This window comes from Drosophila suzukii, chromosome 2L (genome assembly GCF_043229965.1).
Source record: "Drosophila suzukii chromosome 2L, CBGP_Dsuzu_IsoJpt1.0, whole genome shotgun sequence".
NCBI classification, from domain to species: Eukaryota; Metazoa; Arthropoda; class Insecta; order Diptera; family Drosophilidae; genus Drosophila; species Drosophila suzukii.
In genome coordinates, this window is record NC_092080.1 from 25,064,678 (window position 1) to 25,086,519 (window position 21,842).

General features: G+C 43.0%; 2 protein-coding genes across 2 annotated transcripts; both read left to right on the top strand.

Moving 5' to 3' along the window:
• The first annotated feature begins 10,893 nt into the window (after positions 1 to 10,893).
• LManVI (Lysosomal alpha-mannosidase VI) lies at positions 10,894 to 14,449 on the top strand. The gene is made up of 5 exons (XM_017087023.4): positions 10,894 to 11,028; positions 11,253 to 11,623; positions 11,688 to 12,158; positions 12,216 to 13,131; positions 13,201 to 14,449. The coding sequence occupies exons 1-5, from the start codon at positions 10,945 to 10,947 to the stop codon at positions 14,380 to 14,382; spliced, it is 3,024 nt and encodes a 1,007-aa protein (XP_016942512.3). The 5' UTR covers positions 10,894 to 10,944; the 3' UTR covers positions 14,383 to 14,449.
• A 3,597-nt stretch (positions 14,450 to 18,046) lies between these two features.
• Positions 18,047 to 21,396, top strand: LManV (Lysosomal alpha-mannosidase V). The gene is made up of 5 exons (XM_017086561.4): positions 18,047 to 18,185; positions 18,269 to 18,639; positions 18,693 to 19,163; positions 19,226 to 20,069; positions 20,131 to 21,396. The coding sequence occupies exons 1-5, from the start codon at positions 18,105 to 18,107 to the stop codon at positions 21,310 to 21,312; spliced, it is 2,949 nt and encodes a 982-aa protein (XP_016942050.3). The 5' UTR covers positions 18,047 to 18,104; the 3' UTR covers positions 21,313 to 21,396.
• The last annotated feature ends 446 nt before the right edge of the window (positions 21,397 to 21,842 follow it).

Genomic DNA, 21,842 nt, shown 5'->3' on the forward strand with positions numbered 1-21,842 from the left:
ACATTATAATTTCAAGGTTTTAGTGATGTCTATAAAAACATTTTTTTTTAGAAAGCACCCAAAAAAGTTAGAACTTGCTGTGATTTATCACCACCCCCTTAAACTTTTAAATTTACATTACTATTCAAATGTGTTCCAAAAGACACAGTTAAACCAATTTGATTTTAGATAGAGGCCCACCCATCAGGACTTCCTAACAACCTTCCCTGTGAAACCCGTGTTTCATTGTCAACCGCAGAGCCCGATATGCCAATTCCCAACTCCATGCAAGCGAGGTCTCAGGCCAAGCTAATTAGCACCCATAAAACGCACATAAATACGCGCGGCCCAATAAATTATAAATTATGACTTTTGCACCACCACCCGCGCCTTCGAACGTTGGCCAAACCGCAGACAGACAGGCAACAGTTTCATAAAATTTCCACTCGACTGCGCAGAATCTCAAAAAGGTGAGGGAGGGAGGCCCCAAATCAGACTTGAGGCGGATGCACGAAACAGTGCGATGACTTCCGGTATTAACTAATTTTTTGCGCCTTTTCCCCCAGGCGAGTCTTTAAAGCCGCTTCCAAGGTTGTGCGAAAAAATGAAGGGGGAAAGGGTCCCAGTCCTAGTCCCATCCTGAGCTATCCGCTTTCCTATCCCGGAGTGAAGTGGCTGGCTGGATGGCCAAAGTGGCGGGGATGGGCGAACTAATCCCTAGCACTCATGATGCCTTTGGCAAATACTTTGCACCGCCGACTGCGCGACGAATTGGAAGCAATCCGATGTCTGTCTGCACACAGACTCCACTTGGGGTGGCGGTGGTGGTGCTACTACCCTCGGTGCTTCGGTGGCTGGGGGTTGCAAAAAATCTTAAACAAAGTATCGGGCCCAGACCCTCGGAGCACTCGAGGCCACTCGTCACTCCGGAGAGCGGATTTCTATGGCACGGCGGAGTTTCGGGGCCAGAATAGGAGGCTTAGAGTCAAGTGAGTCTCAGCTGCTCGACGAGACAAAGTCGGGGAGTTAGTTCAGGTTCAAAGCTGATTTTTGCCAGATAAAGCTAACAGGCTATCTCAAAATATCTCACAGAAAAATAAAATTTGGAAGATAAAAAAATATATTTTACGTGTATTTCAGAACTTTAAGTTTTAAAAAGTAAAGAGGCGTTTTCTTCAAGAGGTTTCTAGGAACTTATTTTTCAAAATATTTAAACAGCCCTAAGCAAAACAAATTTCCATTTCCACAAAAAATGTACAAAAATATATTGGCTACTACTAAAATAAATAAAATAATTATACCATTTTCGAAGCTCAACAAACCGCCCAAAGCAAACATAAAAGTATCTTCTCCTTTACATTTTCGCCTTTCTGCTTGCACTTTGCGACTCACTGAACGGAAAAATTATAGACAACTAATCGATGTGGCGTCTCTATATAAACTTCCCAATACAATTCCTTCTGGATAAAGTTGGCAAGGTGTTTGCGCTTGTTTTACCAACAATTTGCTGGTCTAATGGCCCAAAGCCCGATCGGGAATAGGCTGGCAAATGTTTTCCACTTGGCCAACACCAACAAAAGTCTTTGTGACGGCTTTAGGGGCTTTCCCCCCGTTTGTTTGTTTGTTGGTCGTTGTAGACCGCCAACTTTTATGGTAATTGTTGTTCTGCTGTATATTTACAATTCGCTTTTTTAGCACTTTTCTGTGGGAGCTTCTTTTTTTTAGAAAATATAAGTGCAATTTTTTATGTGGGCATTTGAATACAAGCTAGGGAGAGCGATGTAATATATTTTAGGAACAACTTTTTTCTGCCATAGTTTCTAAAATTCAAATGAATATTTTTCGCTGAAGTAAATATTGTTCAGATTTTTTATTTAGTACTGTTGAAAAGAATAAAGTTTGTTATTCGAAAGTTGATAACAATTAAGATATCGTTTAAAATAGCATTCTATAAAAAAGGTATTACTAGAACTCATTAGCCGCAGTACTCATGTGTGAGCAATTCAAACAATAAAATATTATAAAAACTCTCTTCACTTAAAAACGAAAAACCATTAGACGAAATCATTCCATACGCAAACTCACGGGTACCATTCCTATTGATACCTTTTTTATGAATGAACCAACATAGTGGCAATTCATTAGAAATATCAATATAATACAGCATAGAATGTTGAAGGTGAAATTGAAGATGCGGATTACTGGCCAAAATAACAAACATCGTTTGACTTTCGGGTTTGAGTTTCAGGTACTCCGGGGGCAATTCACATGAAATATGTTCTATTGGAAGCGAGGACTCGGTGACTGGCTTGTTGAACAATGCCAAATGACGAATGACGCATTATTCCTGACATCAAATTGTGTCACTGACAGCCGCATTCAGGACGTTTCCTTCTGCCCCGTTTTTTCTTATCCTACCCCTCCGTTTCCCAATTTTGCACCCACACAGCCAGCAGCGGGGTAAACAATAAATAATGCCAATGTCATGTTGTTTAAGGTGTATAGGCCCTAACATAATGCGCAATCATTCACTTTGGCCGACTTGGAACCCCCCTTCTCCCAGCCCCTGACCATGAAAGTGTGAATAATGTACGTGAACAATTTGATTGATTTTTACTCCATTTTTTAGCGTTGCCAAACCTCAAAAATCAATTTAAAAACTGACAGGAGGGGACTGTGCCGTTGAAAAACTAACGAAGCCAAACGCATTTCTGGAAATTGGAAATCCAGCCTTTTTACAAATTTTAAATAAACAAAGTAAGCAGTAAACTGTTACTTACCGACCTTAATCTGTAATTGCTTAAGATTTCTTGTTTACTCATATTAAATTATACTAATATTTGTAAAGATGTGTGTCGTGGAAATGATTAAATTCGGAGCGATTCTTTTTTCACGCTCTGCTGTACCCTATTCTTTATTTTAAATATAAATTTCGCATTTACACTTGAACTCTGCTGGCAGTTGAGCGCCCAGTGAGCTGGGAGGGGATTTCGTGGGGCAGGGGTTCCCCGGCATCGCCTGTCAGTCAGTTAGACATCGGCGGGAACGTCATCGTTGAGGCACAAGAACAAAAGAACTTCCGGTGACGTTTAAATGCGTGGCATGTCACAGCGCAGCGGCAGACAGCAGCATCCTGGCTGAAGGCTCTGAGTTCTGAGTCCTGAAGTCTGAATGCTGAGTCCTGAAGGCTCAAGCTTCGGCGGCGGCGTGTGCCAGCAGGAAACAAGCCAGATCCCAGAGGGGAGATCCCAGAGGGTTGTACCGTGAACTTGCATTACATTTATGCATATTTTTTGGGGGAAGGCCCAGCTAAAGAGAAAAAAAGAAAACAAAACATCAAACTTTTGCATTGATTACTATTAACTAATGAAGCAGCAGTCACCCTTGTGCAAAGTTCAAGTACACATGTTGTGGGGCACGCCTTCATTTCCATCCCATCTTCTACAGATTGAGCAATCAGCCGAGCAGAAGTCGCAAGTATTTCAACTTATTAATTTCATGAAGTGCCAGCCACACCAATGTCTTTCCATAGAGACAGCCACAATGGCAACTTTCTGTCACCGCCTAACAAGATCTGCCAGGAGCGACCCGGGATGAGGACTAGATCCTGGACTGGGGCACATCACATCATCACGTATGATTACGCACATTGTTCGTGCGCAGCTCAAAATGCTGTCGAAAATTAAAATTCAGATACCCTCCTACTTAACTTACCTTAGCCCTTGATTGCACTAAAAAAAATTGTTGATGAAAAGTCTGAAACAGCATTGAGCAAATTGTTTGTAGTCAATCGTAATGTATCAAGGGTTTTTTAAAATCAGTTTTACCGATACTCTTATATTATTAAGTACAGTTTTAATATAGGGGATCATTTTCAAATTCAAAAACATTGAGGTATATATTTAGGCTTACCAAAAAGAAAACATTTAGCCCGATGTGCCATTTTTAAACGGCAAATAAATGGTTAAGGAATTAGAAATGGTTAGTTTCGGAAAACCGTCCTGATGGTGTAAAAGCAATTTTTCTCAAGTGTACCACAAGGGTGAGGGGAAAAAGTGAAGCAAAACAACGACGTGATTGCATTACACAATCAAAACAGGCACAGCAGCTCCCAGATCGCAGGGGTTGTCCTTCTCCCGTCGAATCGAGCCCAGGACCAGGAAGCCAGGACCCGGCGAAAAATCAAAGCCGGAGCACTAAAGCACTAAAGTAATAGACCAACCGACCGAATGCGAATGTCGAAACGTGTGCGTGGGCGTTGCAACTGCTCCGCCCCATCATCAGAATCCAATCAAATTAACAACAACAGGCCGCAGAAGCGGAGGCAGGACTGGAGTCTGGGCTTATGAAGCCCCTGATGAGCCCGACCTCGAACCCAAACCCAGGTCAGATCCCTTTTCCAAAAACTGCACCCCAACCCTCCGAGGCCGCCTGTCGATGGTACGTTAATTTCAATTTGATTTCCGTTCCGAGCGGGGAAGGGGGCACGTTCGACTGAACGTCTGAGCAACAATTATACGGCAACTTCATTAGGTCAACATGCGGCGTTACTGGAACTACGAAACTGGAGAGGGTGGCAATGGCTGAGGGGCGGGATCGCTGGTTTGCGGCTTACGCAATGCCCTCGATGATGATGACGATGACGATGGGGGCGGATGCGCAAGGGGCAGATTAATCAGGGTAAAACTATTAATTAAATACCAATTCATTTCCGCAAACTCAAAGCACACACACCCACACCCTGCCATCCATCCATTCACCAGCCCACAGATGTGGTCCTTTGTGTGGCCTTTGGATGGATTTCCATTTCAGCAAGACCATTTCCCCGCAATGAGCAACGTGATGGCAGCTTTGATTTGGTTTGAATTTGGATTTCGATTCGGTAGTGGCTCTGATATTATGGGGCAGGTATGCCAAGATGTTTGTGGCTATCGGTTCTGCGATAGGCACAAAAGCCTGCAACAAAGTGAAAAGTCGTCGATTAATTTATTTCTATTCCTATCAATGTTCAAACATTTTTTAGGGACAGATGGCCAATTAAAAGTGTTGAGGCAGCTTCCATAGCTCTGTCATCTTTATCTCGAAGTCTTTTTATGTCGAACTGATTTTATTGGCATTCTATCATATTTATACCCTTGCAGAGGGAATAATGATGACAGTCATTAATAAAGCCACAAAGCATATATATTCTTGATCACCATTACTAAGCAGCCGTTTTTGCCATGTTCACCTGTCCGCTTCTGTATAGTACTGGCCCCATACCAAAGAACATTTTTTTTAAGTACAAAAATTATTACTTCGGTGTTTTTTGACATATTAACTTTCACTTTTGGGAATATCATTCTTTTAACAATTCAGAATTTAGAATTAAACTAAAAAAAATTGGTATATTTTATCATATAGCTGTCATAGATAATTAATGTGAAATTTTTTTTTTCATCTTCCGTAAAAATTGAATTCTATTTTTAGATTTCCTAAAATCGAAGAGCTCTGTACATACAACGCTCCCACGGGAACGACCTGCAAGGGTATAGAAGCTTCGGCTTGCCGAAGTTAGCTCTCTTTCTCGTTATTGTTCAACTTAAGCGAATATTTCATTTGTATACCGCACACTTCACATTAAGATCATAAGTTCATAAAGATGTTTGGTCTTTTATTAGCAAAACCCATTCGGCATTAATTTATCCAACTCAGGAAAGCATAGATAAGTAGCCATCAATACCCTGTCGAATATCATAACATCAGAGTTTCTAACGTCCAAAACAGCGAGATTTGGCCCAAAGCAAAAAAAATAGCGTAATGCAGATGAACGGGGAAATGTGGCAACAAAAAATCGTAATAATAAAATCCCCAAGCTTATCAGTAAGCGCCGCAGTCAGTATTAACAAAAACAAAAAATGAATGGAGAAGCCCGAGGTGGGGAAAATGATATACCCCAGAAAGATCTCGGAACGGAGAGCGGGGGCTCGAGCTTTGCTCATCCGGTGTGTCAACAATTCCCAAGCTTCAACGCTTTGATGTTTTCCAGGCAAAAAGACCTCGACCACGCCCACGCCAAAAACCGTGATGAGCAGACGGACGGAGCCACTAAGCCCAGACAGTGTCATCCACTCTGTCGGTGATGGCGTCATTAACGCATATTCCGGACTGCCTTTCGGGCACAACCAGACACCCGGATCTGGGATGTCGGATCTGGGATCCGGGATCCGAGGTTCGAGGTTCGAGGCTCGCTCCTTTTCCGGCTTTTGAAGTTCGGGCGGCAAGCTTTTAATTTTCTTTGTTTTCACACTGACGTTTGAGGCCAAAAGGCGTAAATTAATCGAAGGCTTAATTAGCACACACCAGCCAAGGACTCCCGACGAGGGCTCGTTGAGCCGGCGTCAACGTGGCGTATGATTAATAAACAGCTCCCTGGCGGATAAATTCCCCTCGCTGCCATTCGCCATTCGCCATTCACCATCCACCCGATTTATGTTGTTGTGTGCACTAATTATAGGCATCAATGAAGGTGAAGGTTGTCAATATCGCCGCACAGCCCAGCACACAGGAGGGAGCAAAATTTCCATTTGAAATGTTTTGTAGGTTGCGAAAACAATGGCCTGCCTCCGACGAGGTAATCCTACAGCACCACCCACTCCGCGTCCACTTTGCTTTTCTGTTTTTTTTAGCACGAGTACTGCGGCAACGTAGTTGGCTGCCACTTAATGTGTTTTGCATACTAATTAGGTTGTTTGGCGGCTGCCGTCACATTTCAAGTGTTGAAACAGGTGACAGAAAAAAACACAAAAACGACATTAAGACCAGCAGCGAAACGCAACTCGTTGCTGCAACAGAGCCAGCTGCACTTGAAGCTAACACTTTTGAGCTGCAGCCAAGGAAAATGGCAATTGTTTAGATTAGGCTGAGTAGTTGGGGAATGCGCTACATGGTAGCAAAGTAGCATAACTCTAGAAAGGTAATTTCAAATTATTGTGATAAAGACTTTTGACTTAATAGCTGCTAAGACCCATTTTCAGTTAATGAGCACAATGTATTTAACGACATTAAGGATAAGTACAAAAGCACTTAACAACTAAACAAACCAATGTCCTAAAAGTTGCATACTTCTGGTTTACATTAAACTAAGCTTTTATCGAATTTTTCTGAAGATTGATGATGTTTTTCTTAGTACGTACATATAAAAGGTAATCGCCAAGTGTTACTTCAGGCGTTTCCGCTACACTATCAGTTTATTCAACACTTTAATTACAAAATAATACTATTTAAGGGTGTCATTACAGTTAATCAAAGTGTCGAGGCTATCAATTTCTTACACTTAGCTTTCTTTGCGTTTTGATTACCAACTTGATAAGGCAAAACGAAATGTAGATTATGCTTTCAAGAAGCTAAAAAACCGGCATAGATTAGATGCCTGATAGCAATAAGAATTTAAATAATGTGAGCTTGATGGAAAAAATATATTACTTAAGTGCCAAAGTAGCAGTTCTACAAGTCCGACATGCCGCAACCTAGGCTCACCTGGAATCTGTGCTTTTTAATTGGAAAGGCAGAAGGTTTTCCATGAAAGTGCAACACTGATTTGTAAGAAGCGCGTTACTTAAAAACAACTAGAACATAAACAGCAGAAGAGAGGAGACGCAAAGTGAAAAATGTTTTAATTACTCATCTCAAGGCGAACGCGCAAACCCTTTCCCCTGATGATTGACGTTTTGAGGGGCTGTGGGGAGGTACAACGATGAAAGTAAATCCATTTAATTAAATAAGTTTGTAAAATGTCATTTGCATTTTAGAGATGGCAAATGGGCAATTAAGCGCCATTTGGCTGCACAAAAAATAAATAATATTTAAAATGAACGTAAAGTAAAAGGGTGTATAAGATTACCTGTTACCTGATACATACAGGTAGAAGGAAGCGTATAAATATTCTTGATGAGGAGGACTAGCCGAGTCAAACTAGGCATGTCCGCCTGACTATCTGTCCGACACACTGTCTAGCTCTCACATTTATGATTTTGATTTGACTATCAATATCCATCTTCAATCGGACCATCCATTAAAAAGTTATAATTAAATAAAAGAAGGTGTGTAATCTTGGGAACAATCGCTTTGCTGCTTGCACGTCTCCATCTCCCACGCATAGATAGCGTTCTATATTTATTTTAGTCATTGTTGGTTAAACTTTAAACATTTTTTGAAGATTTTTGGCAATATTTATTTTTGAGCTGCAATTTCGAGATTAGCTTCAGTAGAATCGGCTAAGTTCTTTTAGCAATTATTGCTGGATCACTCGAATGCCTCAATTCAGCCATTTTCTCCCCGGTTGCCGCTGTTGTGTGCTAAATAGTTCCCCCAGGGCCGAATCCACTCGAGATGTGCTAATGAGAACACCCCAGTGACAAGGAGACGCCCACAAGGACGAGCGAGTTCAGACGCCAAAGGATGGTTTTAATGCATCGTGCTGCATTATGCAAATACTCGAGCAGGGCGAAACAATATTTTACTGCAGTGCCGGAGTGGAGTGGAGTGGATCCTGTCGAGAACGGAATAAGGAGGTGTGCAGATCCTTAGCCAGGACCTGCGGCAATGCAGCGCGCTCCATTTGCACACATTTCGACAAGGCAATTAATTATGCTAAATTCGTTTAGAGAAACAGCAACATAAAAATGAAATAACACCGTTTGCATTGTTCTATTCTCCGTTTGCCTTCTTCAAAAGTGTATCCCTGCAGCCAAAGGAAACAACTTTATGTATTTGAAAAATCGAAATATATAACAAATATAAAAACGAGACCGAAATTTTTCAAAAATCATAAGCCCATTAATCTTTTTTGCATCAGTTTATTGCTCGAAGAGCTCCAGAATTCAGCCCTCGAATTTAACGTGGCGGCCGGAACCACCTTTGACCAACGCACTGGATGACTTTTAAGTGGGTCTGAGGCGGAGGTCTGCGAACGGAACAGGGAGGTCCTGACATTTGCGCTGGCCATGCGCAATTAATTACAAAAGTGTTTGCGGACAAATGCCGCTCAGCTAGAAGTGTGAGGGTGCACGGGTGGTTCGTGTCCTACGAACCCCAGCTGGACATGGCCATGAGGAAATCCAGCACTTCTTTTTGCCAGCTAGCCAGCGTTTTGTGGCTCAAGTGGTCCAGAGACCGAGAGAAGCGGCAGCTCTTTGCTTTGAGGTTATTTGCTTTTAATGACTCGCAAACTACACCCGCACACATGGCGTATGCGTCATGTGTGTGGACTGCTTAAGTGTTTTCAGATATCGCGCATCAGTAGCCAACGACAGCCAGCCCTGGGTGCCATGGTTTGTTGACTTTTAGACGCTGTTTGTTTGTCAGCACAATTTTGTTTTCATGTTTTTTTCTGTTTTTTGTACTTTTTGGCTTTTCATCTTGGCATCGGCGCAGACAAGCGGCCCCATAAATGGGCTTTGAAGTTTGCATACCGAGTGCAGGCAGTGCAGTCCCACTGGCTGAAGGGATAATGCGACGCAATTATAGACTGAGCCTGGGTCCACCCCAACCCGGCTGTATCCTTGAAAATAAATTGTTTTGTTAATTATTTATGGTTGGTTTAATGAGTGTGTGCCGTAGTCTGTGTGTTTACTGTACTCACTGTTCACTGCTCTCTGGCGGTCTGGTTCTGGTCTCTCCGCCTGGGACGTCGACTTCCATGAGTTTGTTATACTTTTGCATTTCGCAATTATTTTAATGAGTTTTGCATTTAAGCGATTGTGCAATCATCGTCATTTGCAATAGTGGGATATGTGCATAAATACAAATGTGCAGTATAATTGCCGTTTTTGCTTCATTAAAAAATATGTCTTTATATCGTCGGCAGACTCATTAAAAGTTGAATAATTTTTATCTCATTGAGTTCGTCCAGGTCTTTCATTTCTGCATTTGGTTTGAATTGATCAACGATAAATAAAGCTCCTATTTTTTTTAAATATATAAATATAATTGTAAACTTCACAACACGGGTCAGGACAGGGCAGATTTTAGTTTCATTTCATTTCCATTTTCGGGTGTCAGCAAAGGTGTTTAACACAAAATCCGCAGTTCGTAAGAAATGAAATTATGATTCTGTCCTCGAGAGGGTCAGTTCTCCAAGTCCTGAACGGAAAGCTTGTAGCACCTAAAACCGGTGATCATAAGCTGTTGTTTCTTTTTGACAATGATATAAAACAAATATTTGCGTTCAGTCTATCATAGAATGCCCATTTTGTTATATTTCAGGGCTTGATAGGCTGAATAGGAATAGGACACCCTACTCGATAACAGTTCCCAAGACAACGGATAAATTAATTTGTGTGATTTCTCAGGTAAATAAAGAAGAATTAGTAATTGGCCGTTGTAAAATGTGTGACACTTTCAGAAATCAAAAACTGTAATCTTAAATAGTGGCGATGAACGAGTTTATATGGGCAATTATGATAACGAATTCATAACATTTTCATGTGGTCCCAATACTCAAAACACTTCCCGAAAGGTAATCAAGCACTCATGATTCCCTGAAGGGCTAATAAAAATGCTAAAATATAATTTTCGCCTCCATAGTGTTACCGCCCCGTTAGGGGTCTCAATTTCCCTAATCTGCATAAAAAAATAGCAAACTTCACCTTAGTACAAATTCATAAAAATGGTATAAGAAGTACCGGGGCGTAATCATCAATGGGAACTCATTTTACTAATCGCATGGAAGCGATTAGAACCAATTAAGATATACAATGCTGGCGATCGCGAATACACTGAACTTGAACTTCGTAGTTAGAGTATCAGCATTTCCCTAAGCTTTCGGTTATCGTTAAACCGTTTTATTGGCCCTAAGCCTAAGCACAAGCCTTTTGAGGGTCCAAAGTGATTGCTTATCAGGGTGAACCCGTGTGGGGTTTCCTATAAAAGCAGCTCAAATTTTCTGAAAAAGTCAGTTCTAAAATAAATTGAAAGGTCGTCGCCATGAAATATTTGTGCGGTATTGTGCTCTTTGCCGCTCTTTTGGCCCTAAGTGTGAGGCCTTCTGAGGAGGCTTGTGGATACGAGGTGAAAAGCGAGAACCAGAATGGGAATAGGAGAATATTTAGAAACTGAAAATTAAGTGAAGTCCGCGAAAGTGATTTTAAGAAATAAATACGGTGGACAATTTGTCGACTCTATAACTTTTAAAATATAATTAAGAATTATAAGAAAATTGTAAAGTTCAAGATTCGTGATACGGTCGATCTGATGCATTTTAATTTCGAAACATGTCCATAAACTCGTTACAGGCATGCCCCAAAACGAAGACGAACATGATCAATATTCACATGGTTCCCCACTCTCATGACGATGTCGGCTGGCTGAAGACCGTTGATCAGTACTTCTATGGCCACAGGAGCAACATTCAGCACGCTGGAGTCCAGTACATCATCGACACCGTGATCGCTGAGCTCATCAAGGATCCTTCCCGCCGCTTCATCCAGGTGGAGACCTCTTTCTTTGCCAAATGGTGGTCGGAGCAATCCGAGACTGCGAAGCAGATCGTGAAGAAACTGGTCAACGAAGGTCGCCTGGAGTTCACGGGAGGAGCTTGGAGTATGAACGATGAGGCTGCCGTTAACTACCAAAGTGTGATCGATCAGTTCACCCTGGGATTGAAGTAAGTGCAAGAAAGGATTGAAACAGAGGGTCGGCATCTTAATGGTTCAAATTGCTATAACCAGGTTCTTGGACGACACTTTCGGCTCCTGCGCTCGTCCTCGCATTGGCTGGCAGATCGATCCCTTCGGTCATTCCCGTGAACAGGCTTCGATCTTCGCTCAGATGGGTTATGATGGAGAGTTCTTTGCCCGCATGGATCACCGCGACAAGAACAACCGCATCGACAACTTAGGTATGGAAATGATCTGGGATGCCAGTGATTCGCTGAGCAACGATGAAATCTTCACTGGCCTGCTGTACCGTCACTACTCGGCTCCCCCCGGCTACTGCTTCGACGTCCACTGCGGTGACGATCCGATTATTGACACTAAGAGCTACGACAACAATGTCAAGTCCAGGGTCGATGACTTCCTCAGCTACGTGACGGAGGTGGCCAAGCACTTCCGATCCAACCACATCATGATCCCCATGGGTGATGATTTCCAGTACGAAGATGCTCAGGTTAACTTCAAGAACATGGACAAGCTGATCAAGTAATTACTCATGCCTGATTAGTGATGATCGATACTCATTATTTTGAATGTTCCCAGGTACGTTAACGAGCGTCAGGCCGAGGGCTCCACCTTCAACCTGTTTTACTCTACCCCCGCCTGCTACCTGAACTCTGTGCATGAAGGTCTTCAAACCTGGCCCAACAAGACCGAGGACTTTTTCCCCTATGGCAGCGATGACAACAGCTACTGGACCGGCTACTTCACCTCCCGTCCCACCCAGAAGCGTTTTGAGCGCGATGGCAACCACATCCTGCAGGTGGCCAAGCAATTAAGTGTCTTCGCCGGTCTGACCAGCCAGCAGCAGAAGGAAGATCTGGAGTACCTTCGCGAGATTATGGGTGTGATGCAGCACCACGACGCCATTACGGGCACTGAGAAGCAGCATGTCTCCGATGACTACGATCGGATTTTGTACGACGCCATCCTAGGTGGTGTTAACACAGCCCGCGATGGTCTGCGCAAGCTGACCAATCTGCCCAACGGAGAGTTCGAGAGCTGCCTGCAGTTGAACATCAGCGAGTGCGCCTTCACCAAGGACGATGCTGATAACGTGGTGGTGACCGTGTACAACCCCCTGGCCCACACTTCCACCCAGTATGTGCGAGTCCCAGTCAAGAACGAGAACTACCAGGTTACCGACGAGAAGGGTCGCGTGGTAGCTTCTGAAGTGGTCCCAGTGCCCTGGCAGGTCCTGGCCCTGGAGTTCCGCAGCAACGACACTCAGCATGAGCTGGTCTTCAAGGCTTCCGTCGACAAGATCGCTAACTACTACATCAAGAAGGTTGTTGATCAGGAGAGCCAGACCGTCGCTGTGCACACCAAGTCAAAGAGGTCTGTCAAGGTTGAAGAATCTAACTTGGAGTTGCCCAAGCGATTCAAGAAGGTTCATTCCATGAAGAACGCTACTCAGACCTTCGACGACGAGGAAGGAGAGACTGTGGTGCAGACTTCGGTAAGCTGTCGGGAACCACTTAAGTGAGGGAACTACCTTAACTAACACATTAATATTTACCTTTGCTAGGAAGTCAAACTGGTGATCGACAACAAAACTGGTCTCCTAAAGACGGTCGAAATGAACGGAGTCTCCGAGAACATCGATCAGAGTTATGGTGTTTATAGGACCTACGACTCCGGTGCCTACGTCTTCCGTCAATACCACCAGGCTGACTTTATTGTACAGTATGAAGGTGTTGAGTTCACCGTTTACGATGGAGCTTTGGTCAAGGAAGTCCACCAGCAGTTCAGCGAATACGTCTCCCAGGTCATTCGCATCTACGAGGGCGAGCCCATTGTGGAGATCGAGTGGCTGGTTGGGCCCATTGAGAGTGAAGAGGAATTCGGCCGGGAAGTGGTTATCATCTTCAACAGTACCATTGCCTCGAATGGCGTTTCCTATACCGACTCCAATGGCCGCGAGATGATCAAGCGTGTAAAGGACCAGCGGGAGGACTTTACTCCCGGTCTGGATAGGCAGCCAACTGCAGCGAACTACTATCCCGTCACATCCCGAATTGCCCTGCAGGACAGTAAGAAGCGTATTGCCCTCCTCAACGATCGTGCTCAGGGAGGAGCCAGCATGATCAACGGACAGTTGGAACTTATGTTGCACCGTCGTCTGGTACGCGACGACGGCTACGGTGTTGGTGAGGCCTTGGACGAGGAGAAGTTCGGCCAGCCCATGATTGCCCGTGGTAAGGTCTACATGATTCTCAACGCTGCCGATGAGTCCACTGCCGTGGAGCGCGAAGCCGAAAAGAAAATTCACCTGCCCTTCTGGAAGTTCTTCAGCAAGAACACCGGAAGCACCACCGCTGCTGCCAAATCAATTCCCAGCTTCGATGACTTCCCCAAATCGGTGCACTTGCTCACCCTGGAGCCTTTCAACGACGACGAGGTTCTGCTTCGCGTGGAGAACTTCCTGGATCACACCGAGGGCCAAGTGGTTAGCTTCAACATTCGGCCGATCTTTGACTATTTGAACGGATTAGAAATTCGCGAAACAACCTTGGACGGAAACTTGCCTTTGAAGGATATGAAGCGCTTCAAGTTCCACCACGATAGCTCAGGACACAAGCCCGAAGAAGTCGAGTACTATACTACTGCCCACAAGCCTTTGGCTGCTGAGAAATCTCAGGAAGCCGCCGACTTCAGCGTTACACTTCAACCAATGCAGATCCGTACATTCATTATCAAGACGGAGTAAACTGCAGTTCTCAACACAGTATTAAATGAAATGTAATTATTAAATTAAATATATTCAATGTTAAAAATTTGTTTCGCTTATTTTTTGGAAATATTATAGCTAAGCAAAAACACCTCCTAAAGAGTAAAAAACGGTGCGATCGTCCCTAGTTTTTTACCTCGCTAAGAGGTATTTTGGTTAGAAGTTTTTGAAGTGTCAATGGCCGCGTTCAGTAGAACAACATGATTACGGATCCATCAGTAATCAGTGTTAAAGTTTGTTCTGCTGATCGCTTATGATACATAACGACGAGAAATGGTAAAACATTTTACATGAAAAGCTCCACTATGCATTTCAAATGTCATTTTAAATTGGTCCTAGTGTAATGTTTTGACAATCAGTTTATAAACAAATGTTTTTTAATTGAAATTGCTTTTGCAAAAACGACATCGGTTGACACCGCAACTGAAGCGCACAGCAATTGTGGACACGTAAAAATCAAAAAGGCCTGAACAGTTGTAAAGAATTTAACTTACTTAATGGTTTTTTAATAATAATTAATTTAATTCTTATCATCAAGAGGCCTGAACAGTTGTAAAGAATTTAACTTACTTCATGGTTTATTAAAAATAATTAATTTAGTTCTTATCGATATTTCTCTCATGGATACAAACCAGCACCAATGTACCACGTATCACGAAAAGGTAGCGTACTTTTTTACGCTCCTTTTTTACTGATCATGATGCAAGCATATTTGCAAAGACTTTTTATAAAAGTCTTAGAATTAAGGTTTCTTATACCATTTAAATGTTTCCGGGACCACGACCAATGCACAGGCAGCGTTAGTTGACCTGCACTTTAAAACGTCCCATTTTACAACAATGTGTTATATTTAAAAAGCTGAGGTCTATACAGTTTTAATTTTAAAAGGAAATCGTAAGAGCCGTTTTTAAGCAAAAACAAGGAAGAACGCTATAGCCGAGTACCTCGACTTTCAGATACCCGTTACTCAGCTAAAGGGACCAAAGGGAGATGGAGACATGCAATCAGCAAAGCGGGATTGTAATGCGAAATCTACCCGCGAACTCAATATATGATTATGTGGGCGGCAGACAGATCTAAGCGTTATAAGCGTTACGGACAATAAATCTGAAGTCCCAATCTTTGATAGTTTCCGAGATATCCGCTATCATATTTTCGATTTTTTTAAGTTTGTAGGCGTTAAAGTGGGCGTGGCTAACTTTTTTTTGGGTCAATCGATAGGTAAGGATAATGTATTCTAGCATTACAACTGTAGGAGCCACTGTTGAGGGCGGTATGTGGGCGTAAGAGCGGACAGACTGACAGACGGACAGACCGACATGGCTAGATCGACTCGGCTAGTGATCCTGATCAAAAATATATATCACTGTGGACGGCAGTACACGTAGTGGCGAAGCGCGCAAGAGAGCGTGCGAAGACAACTACTATATATAGCCGCAGAATTGAAAATCTGCCATTATGGTCCGATCGTAACAACTGATTCAACAATCGAAAGGTATCGCACTAACTAAGAAACTTGCATACCAAGACTTTCGAAATATAGATTTGTTTGGGAGAAAAAGCGGTGAAAGTGTAAAAGTAAAAATTTAGAAAATTTGAGCTGCTGGATACGGTGGGAATAAAAGCCCCCGGCTGTTTAGCTAGTTTTATTCTTACTGAGAATACGCGTCGAGTGACACCTCATTTGTTGAAATCCGATATCCCGTTCAAAAGTAATTCAAGAAACAAGATTTTCTTCTTCCCAAAATGAGAATGTTTGTCCCTTTGTTTGTGGGTTTGTATGCATCCCATCTTAGCTTTAGGGTTTTGGAAACCCTATGGGTGTATAAAGTAGGTTGAATTAGAAAACGTTTGTTCTACGACTTTTGGAAAAACCCGCTAGTTTAGCGGAATATCCAAAAAAAAAGCCAGATTTAAAATGCTTATAGTATCTTATAGTATGTGTCGCTACATCAGAAAATTTACGTGTAGGTAAATAAATATTTACTGTTGCGGGCCGAAATCATAAATTTAATATAGTTTATTTATTTTATCGAATGTAATATCATTTTTCGTCACAATTGTTGGTATCAGAAATTTTTGTTAAAGGCGCGTTCGCCGCTACTTTTTACCTCGTTAAGAGGTGTTTTTGCTTGAAACTTTATAGGGTCGAAAACGCTTCTTTCTAATTGATACATAATTTCCGACGAATCTAGAAACAAGAAAAAACGCTATAGTCAATGGACGGGATTTAGTTTTATGGCCGTTTGTGGGCGTTAGCTGAAATGCCAAGTCCCAAGATTATAGTTCTTATAGTTTCCGAGATCTCAGCGTTCATACGGACACATGGACAGTCGTACAGACGGACATGTGGACAGGGGTAAATCGACTCAGCTAGTGATGCTGATCAAGAATATATATACTTTATGTGGAATACTTTTTACTTTTTTTACAATATGCAAAAGAGATAACGCTATAGTCGAGTGTCTCGCTAAAGTCGAGTGACAATCGTAAACTTGCGCTGCGCAAAAATCTCAGGAATCTACATGCTTAATCCCAACTTTCTAGCATTTATAGTTTCCGATGATATTGGGTGGATTGTGGGCCTTTGAGTGGGCGTGGCCCCTTGACGAAACAAACTTGCGCTGCGCAGGAATCTCTTGAATCTCCATGCCTAATCCCAGTATTGCAGCTTTTATAGTTACCCTTTTACTAACCGTGTAACCGGTATTACTACTATCGCCATTTTGGTTTTTTAAAGCGAGTAATATATTTTCAAATATAATTAATTTTATTTGAATATTTCAATATTTGCCAGCATGTTTAAATATGATTTCTATTAAAATTAACGATTTATTTATTAGGGTTGACTCTGAGACTGAGTCCAGCTCTTACAGTTCTTTTGACTCGATTGCTTCAAAGAAAATTTACAATTGGTGTCAAGCAGATCTAGGTCGTTATAAGAGCTTTGTCGGTTGCAGATTAATCTATCCTTAGCCTTGGTACCTTACTGTATCTTATCACTTGCTCTTTGCTTGGGGCTTTCAATTTCCAATTTAGACGTTATCAATATACTTTCGTGGCCTGTATTACTTCAAGATAACTTCCAGTACAAATCCATAAACAGTGTTAGTATGCAATCAATCATTAACAAAAAGGGAAGCCACCTTTGACAAGGCCGATGATTGTATACCCTTACAGCTAAAACCATTTTATGGAATTAAATTCATGCTACAGAGGCAGTACTAACAGTGTAAATGCCCGTTAATCGTAGATTAAGAGGGTATACTTTATGTGTCTAAGAATATATATATTTTTGAAAGGGTTTAATTAGTCTTCACTAAGTCTTAAACTTTTGACTGAAATTATAATACCCTCTGCAAGCTTATAAAGATTGTTTGACTAATCCGCTGATAAGCACTGCAATCTGTCAAAACAGAAGCAACTATTTATAGAGGCTTGTTAAGATAAACGCTAAACACCAACAATATCAATTTAATTGTAAGTAAAATACGTGCTCTTAAGCGTAATCGTCATTAATTAATTATCGTTGGAGTATACCTAATTGATTTCTAAGCATGCTTGACTTAGCATAATACAAGATAAGCTCAAGTACCGGTTGCCTGATATAAATGGGCCAGTTTACGAAAACAAAGAAGTCAGTTGTGTGCCTGCATTGGGAGCATTTGTTATATCCGCGTGAAAGGTTTAGGAAATTCACAATGAAGTATTTAAGACTCGTTCTTTGCTTGGCCTTATTGGCAATCAAATCAAAGTCAGCCCAAGCGGTTTGCGGCTACGAGGTAAGGTGGCATAGGGCTCTAGGACATTTTATGATTTATTCTCACAATGGAACTGAAGTAACAGAATAAATATCGGTTTGCAGTCATGTCATGAAACCAAGTCAAACATGGTCAACATACACTTGGTGCCCCATTCCCACGACGATGTGGGATGGCTTAAGACGGTTGATCAATACTTCTATGGCCACAAGAACAACATACAGCATGCTGGAGTCCAGTACATTATCGACACCGTGATCTCTGAGTTGATCAAGAACCCCGATCGTCGCTTCATCCAGGTTGAGACCTCCTTCTTCTCCAAATGGTGGGACGAGCAGTCGGAGACCGTCAGGGCAATTGTGAAAAAGCTGGTCAACGAGGGTCGCCTGCAGTTCACCAACGGAGCCTGGAGCATGAACGATGAGGCTGCCGTGAACTACCAGAGTGTGATCGATCAGTTTACAGTTGGTTTGAAGTAAGTAGAGGTGGTTCCTTGTGTTCCATTTTAACAATACCATTTGAAAAAAGGTTCCTGGATGACACCTTTGGGATATGTGGTCGTCCTCGGGTTGGCTGGCAAATCGATCCCTTTGGCCACTCCAGAGAACAAGCATCACTGTACGCCCAGATGGGATACGATGGCGAGTTCTTTTCACGCATGGATCACAACGACAAGGGCAGACGAATGAATGATCTTGCTCTAGAGATGGTTTGGGATGCCAGTGAGTCACTTAGCGATGTCAAGCTTTTCACTGGTCTCCTGTACACCTTCTACTGGGACACTCCCGGATTTTGTTTCGACGTTCACTGCAACGACGACCCAATTATTGACAGTGATAGCTACGATAACAATGTCAAGTCGAGGGTGGACGACTTTATTTCCTACGCCGCTCAAGTGGCTGAAAAGTTCCGTACAAACCACATCATGATTCCCATGGGAGGTGACTTCCAGTACGAAGATGCTGAGGTTAACTTTAAGAACATGGACAAACTGATCAAGTAAGAAGGAAATTGGGTTCTTTATTACCAATATATTTAAAGTCTTGTAATTCAATTATTAGGTACATCAACGAACGTCAGTCCAGTGGCTCAAAATACAACATAATCTACTCAACTCCCGGCTGCTACTTAAACTCTGTGCACAAGAGTGTGCAATCCTATCCAAACAAAACCCTGGACTTCTTCCCCTATGGAAGTGATACCAACAGTTTTTGGACTGGCTACTATACCTCTCGTCCCACGCAAAAGCGTTTCGAGCGCGATGGCAACCACATACTTCAGGTGGCCAAGCAGCTGAGCGCCTTCGCTGAGCTTTCGAGTGCCCAGCAGAAGGAGGATCTTGAGTACCTCCGACAGATAATGGGAGTAATGCAACATCACGATGCCATCACAGGCACTGAGAAGCAGCATGTGTCCGATGACTACGATCGGCTTTTGTACGATGCTATCGTTGGTGGTGTTAACACTGCCCGCGATGGTCTGCGCAAGCTGACCAATCTGCCCAACGGAGAATTCGAGAGCTGCCTGCAGTTGAACATCAGCGAGTGCGCCTTCACCAAGGACGGTGCTGATAACGTGGTAGTGACCGTGTACAACCCCCTGGCCCACACTTCCACCCAGTATGTGCGAGTGCCAGTCAAGAACGAGAACTACCAGGTTACCGATGAGAAGGGTCGCGTGGTAGCTTCTGAAGTGGTCCCAGTGCCCTGGCAGGTCCTGGCCCTGGAGTTCCGCAGCAACGATACTCAGCATGAGCTGGTCTTCAAGGCATCCGTCAACAAGATCGCTAGTTACTACATCAAGGAGGTTGACTGGAAGGAGAGCACTGATAACGATCTGACCACTCTTCACAAGAAGACTATTGCTGAAACCTACGATGACGAAGAGACTATTGTGCAGACATCGGTAAGTCCCCAATACATGTCAGAAGAAAGCACTCACTTAACTGCCTAACGTTCTCCTTTAGCTTATTAAATTGGTGCTCGACAACAAAACTGGCCTATTAAAGAGGGTTGAAATGAACGGAGTATCTGAGAACATCAGTCAAAGTTATGGTGTTTATAGGACATATGACTCCGGTGCCTACGTCTTCCGTCAGTATAATCAAGGAGACTTTGTCATCCAAGAAGATGGAGTCGAGTTTGCAGTCTACGATGGAGCTTTAGTGAAGGAAGTCCACCAACATTTCAACGACTATATCTCGCAGGTCATCCGTATTTATGAGACCAAAAATGTGGTGGAGTTCGAGTGGCTGGTTGGCCCCGTTCCAGTTGAGCAAGACTTCGGTACGGAAGTTGTTACTACATTCAGCAGTGAGATCGCTTCCAATGGTGTATTTTACACTGATTCCAATGGTCGGGAGTTGATTAGACGAGAAAAGGACAAGCGAGAGGACTTTGACCCCGAACTTGCAGTGCAGCCTACATCCGGAAACTATTATCCGATCACATCCCGCATTGCTCTGCAAGACACCAACAAGCGCATCGCCGTCCTAAACGATCGTGCTCAGGGAGGATCTAGCATGAAGGATGGGCAAATAGAACTTATGTTGCACCGACGTCTTGTCCGCGATGATGGATACGGAGTTGATGAGACCTTGAACGAGCAGAAGTTTGGCCAGCCCTTGATTGCTCGTGGTAAGGTCTTTCTAATCCTCAACGCTGCGGATGAGTCCACATCCGTGGAGCGCGAGGCCGAGAAGGAGATCCACCTGCCTCTTTGGAAGTTCTTCAGCCAGAACAGTGAAAGCAGTAGCTCCGTTGCCAAGTCTGCTCCCAGCTTTGACGACTTCCCCCAGTCGGTGCATCTTCTCACCCTGGAGCCTTTTAACGATGATGAGGTTCTGATGCGTGTGGAGAACTTTAAGGATCACATCGAAGGCAAGGTGGTCAGCTTCAACATTCGCCCAATCTTCGATTATTTAAACGGAGTAGAAATTCGCGAAACCACCTTGGACGGAAATCTGCCACTGAGCGACTTGAAGCGATTCAAGTTTCACGCTGAGGGTTCTGGAACAAGAGGAACAGAAGCTGAGTATTACAGCTCCTCTCACAAGCCGCTGGCAACTGATGAGACTCAAGACGCTGCGGAATTTGCCGTCACTTTGTACCCGATGCAAATCCGAACTTTCATTATCAAGATTAAATAATTCCTTATCGATGTATCAACTTAACTTGTTTGTGGTCGATATAAAAATTGTGTAAAAAAATACATTTTTAAAACATGAAACAAATATGAATCAAACATGGAAGAGGTCCGGGAACTTAAAAAAACCTTAAAAAAACAGTCGATGGCCTCGACTGTTATGTAGCCGTTACTCAGCTAACGGGAGTGCAAGATGGATGGAGATATGCTAGAAGCGAATCGGTTGTTTTTACAAACAGGCCACCAAGACTATAGCCCCACCTAGCCTAAATAGCCTATAGCGCTACTTAGCCTATAGTGCCTCCTAGCAGTTCTGCTTGCGGGCTAGACGGGTTCTAGCGTTTGGTCGTGAGTGGATGTTAGATTGGGTGTGGCTATCTGCTAAAAACAAACTTGTGCAGGAAGCCCAAGAATCTGCTTGCTTAATCCCAAAATTCTAGAGCTTATAGTTTCCGAGATCCAAACGTTCATACTGAAGGACAGACAGACGGGCATGGCTAGATCGACTCGGCTAGTGATCCTGATCAAAATATG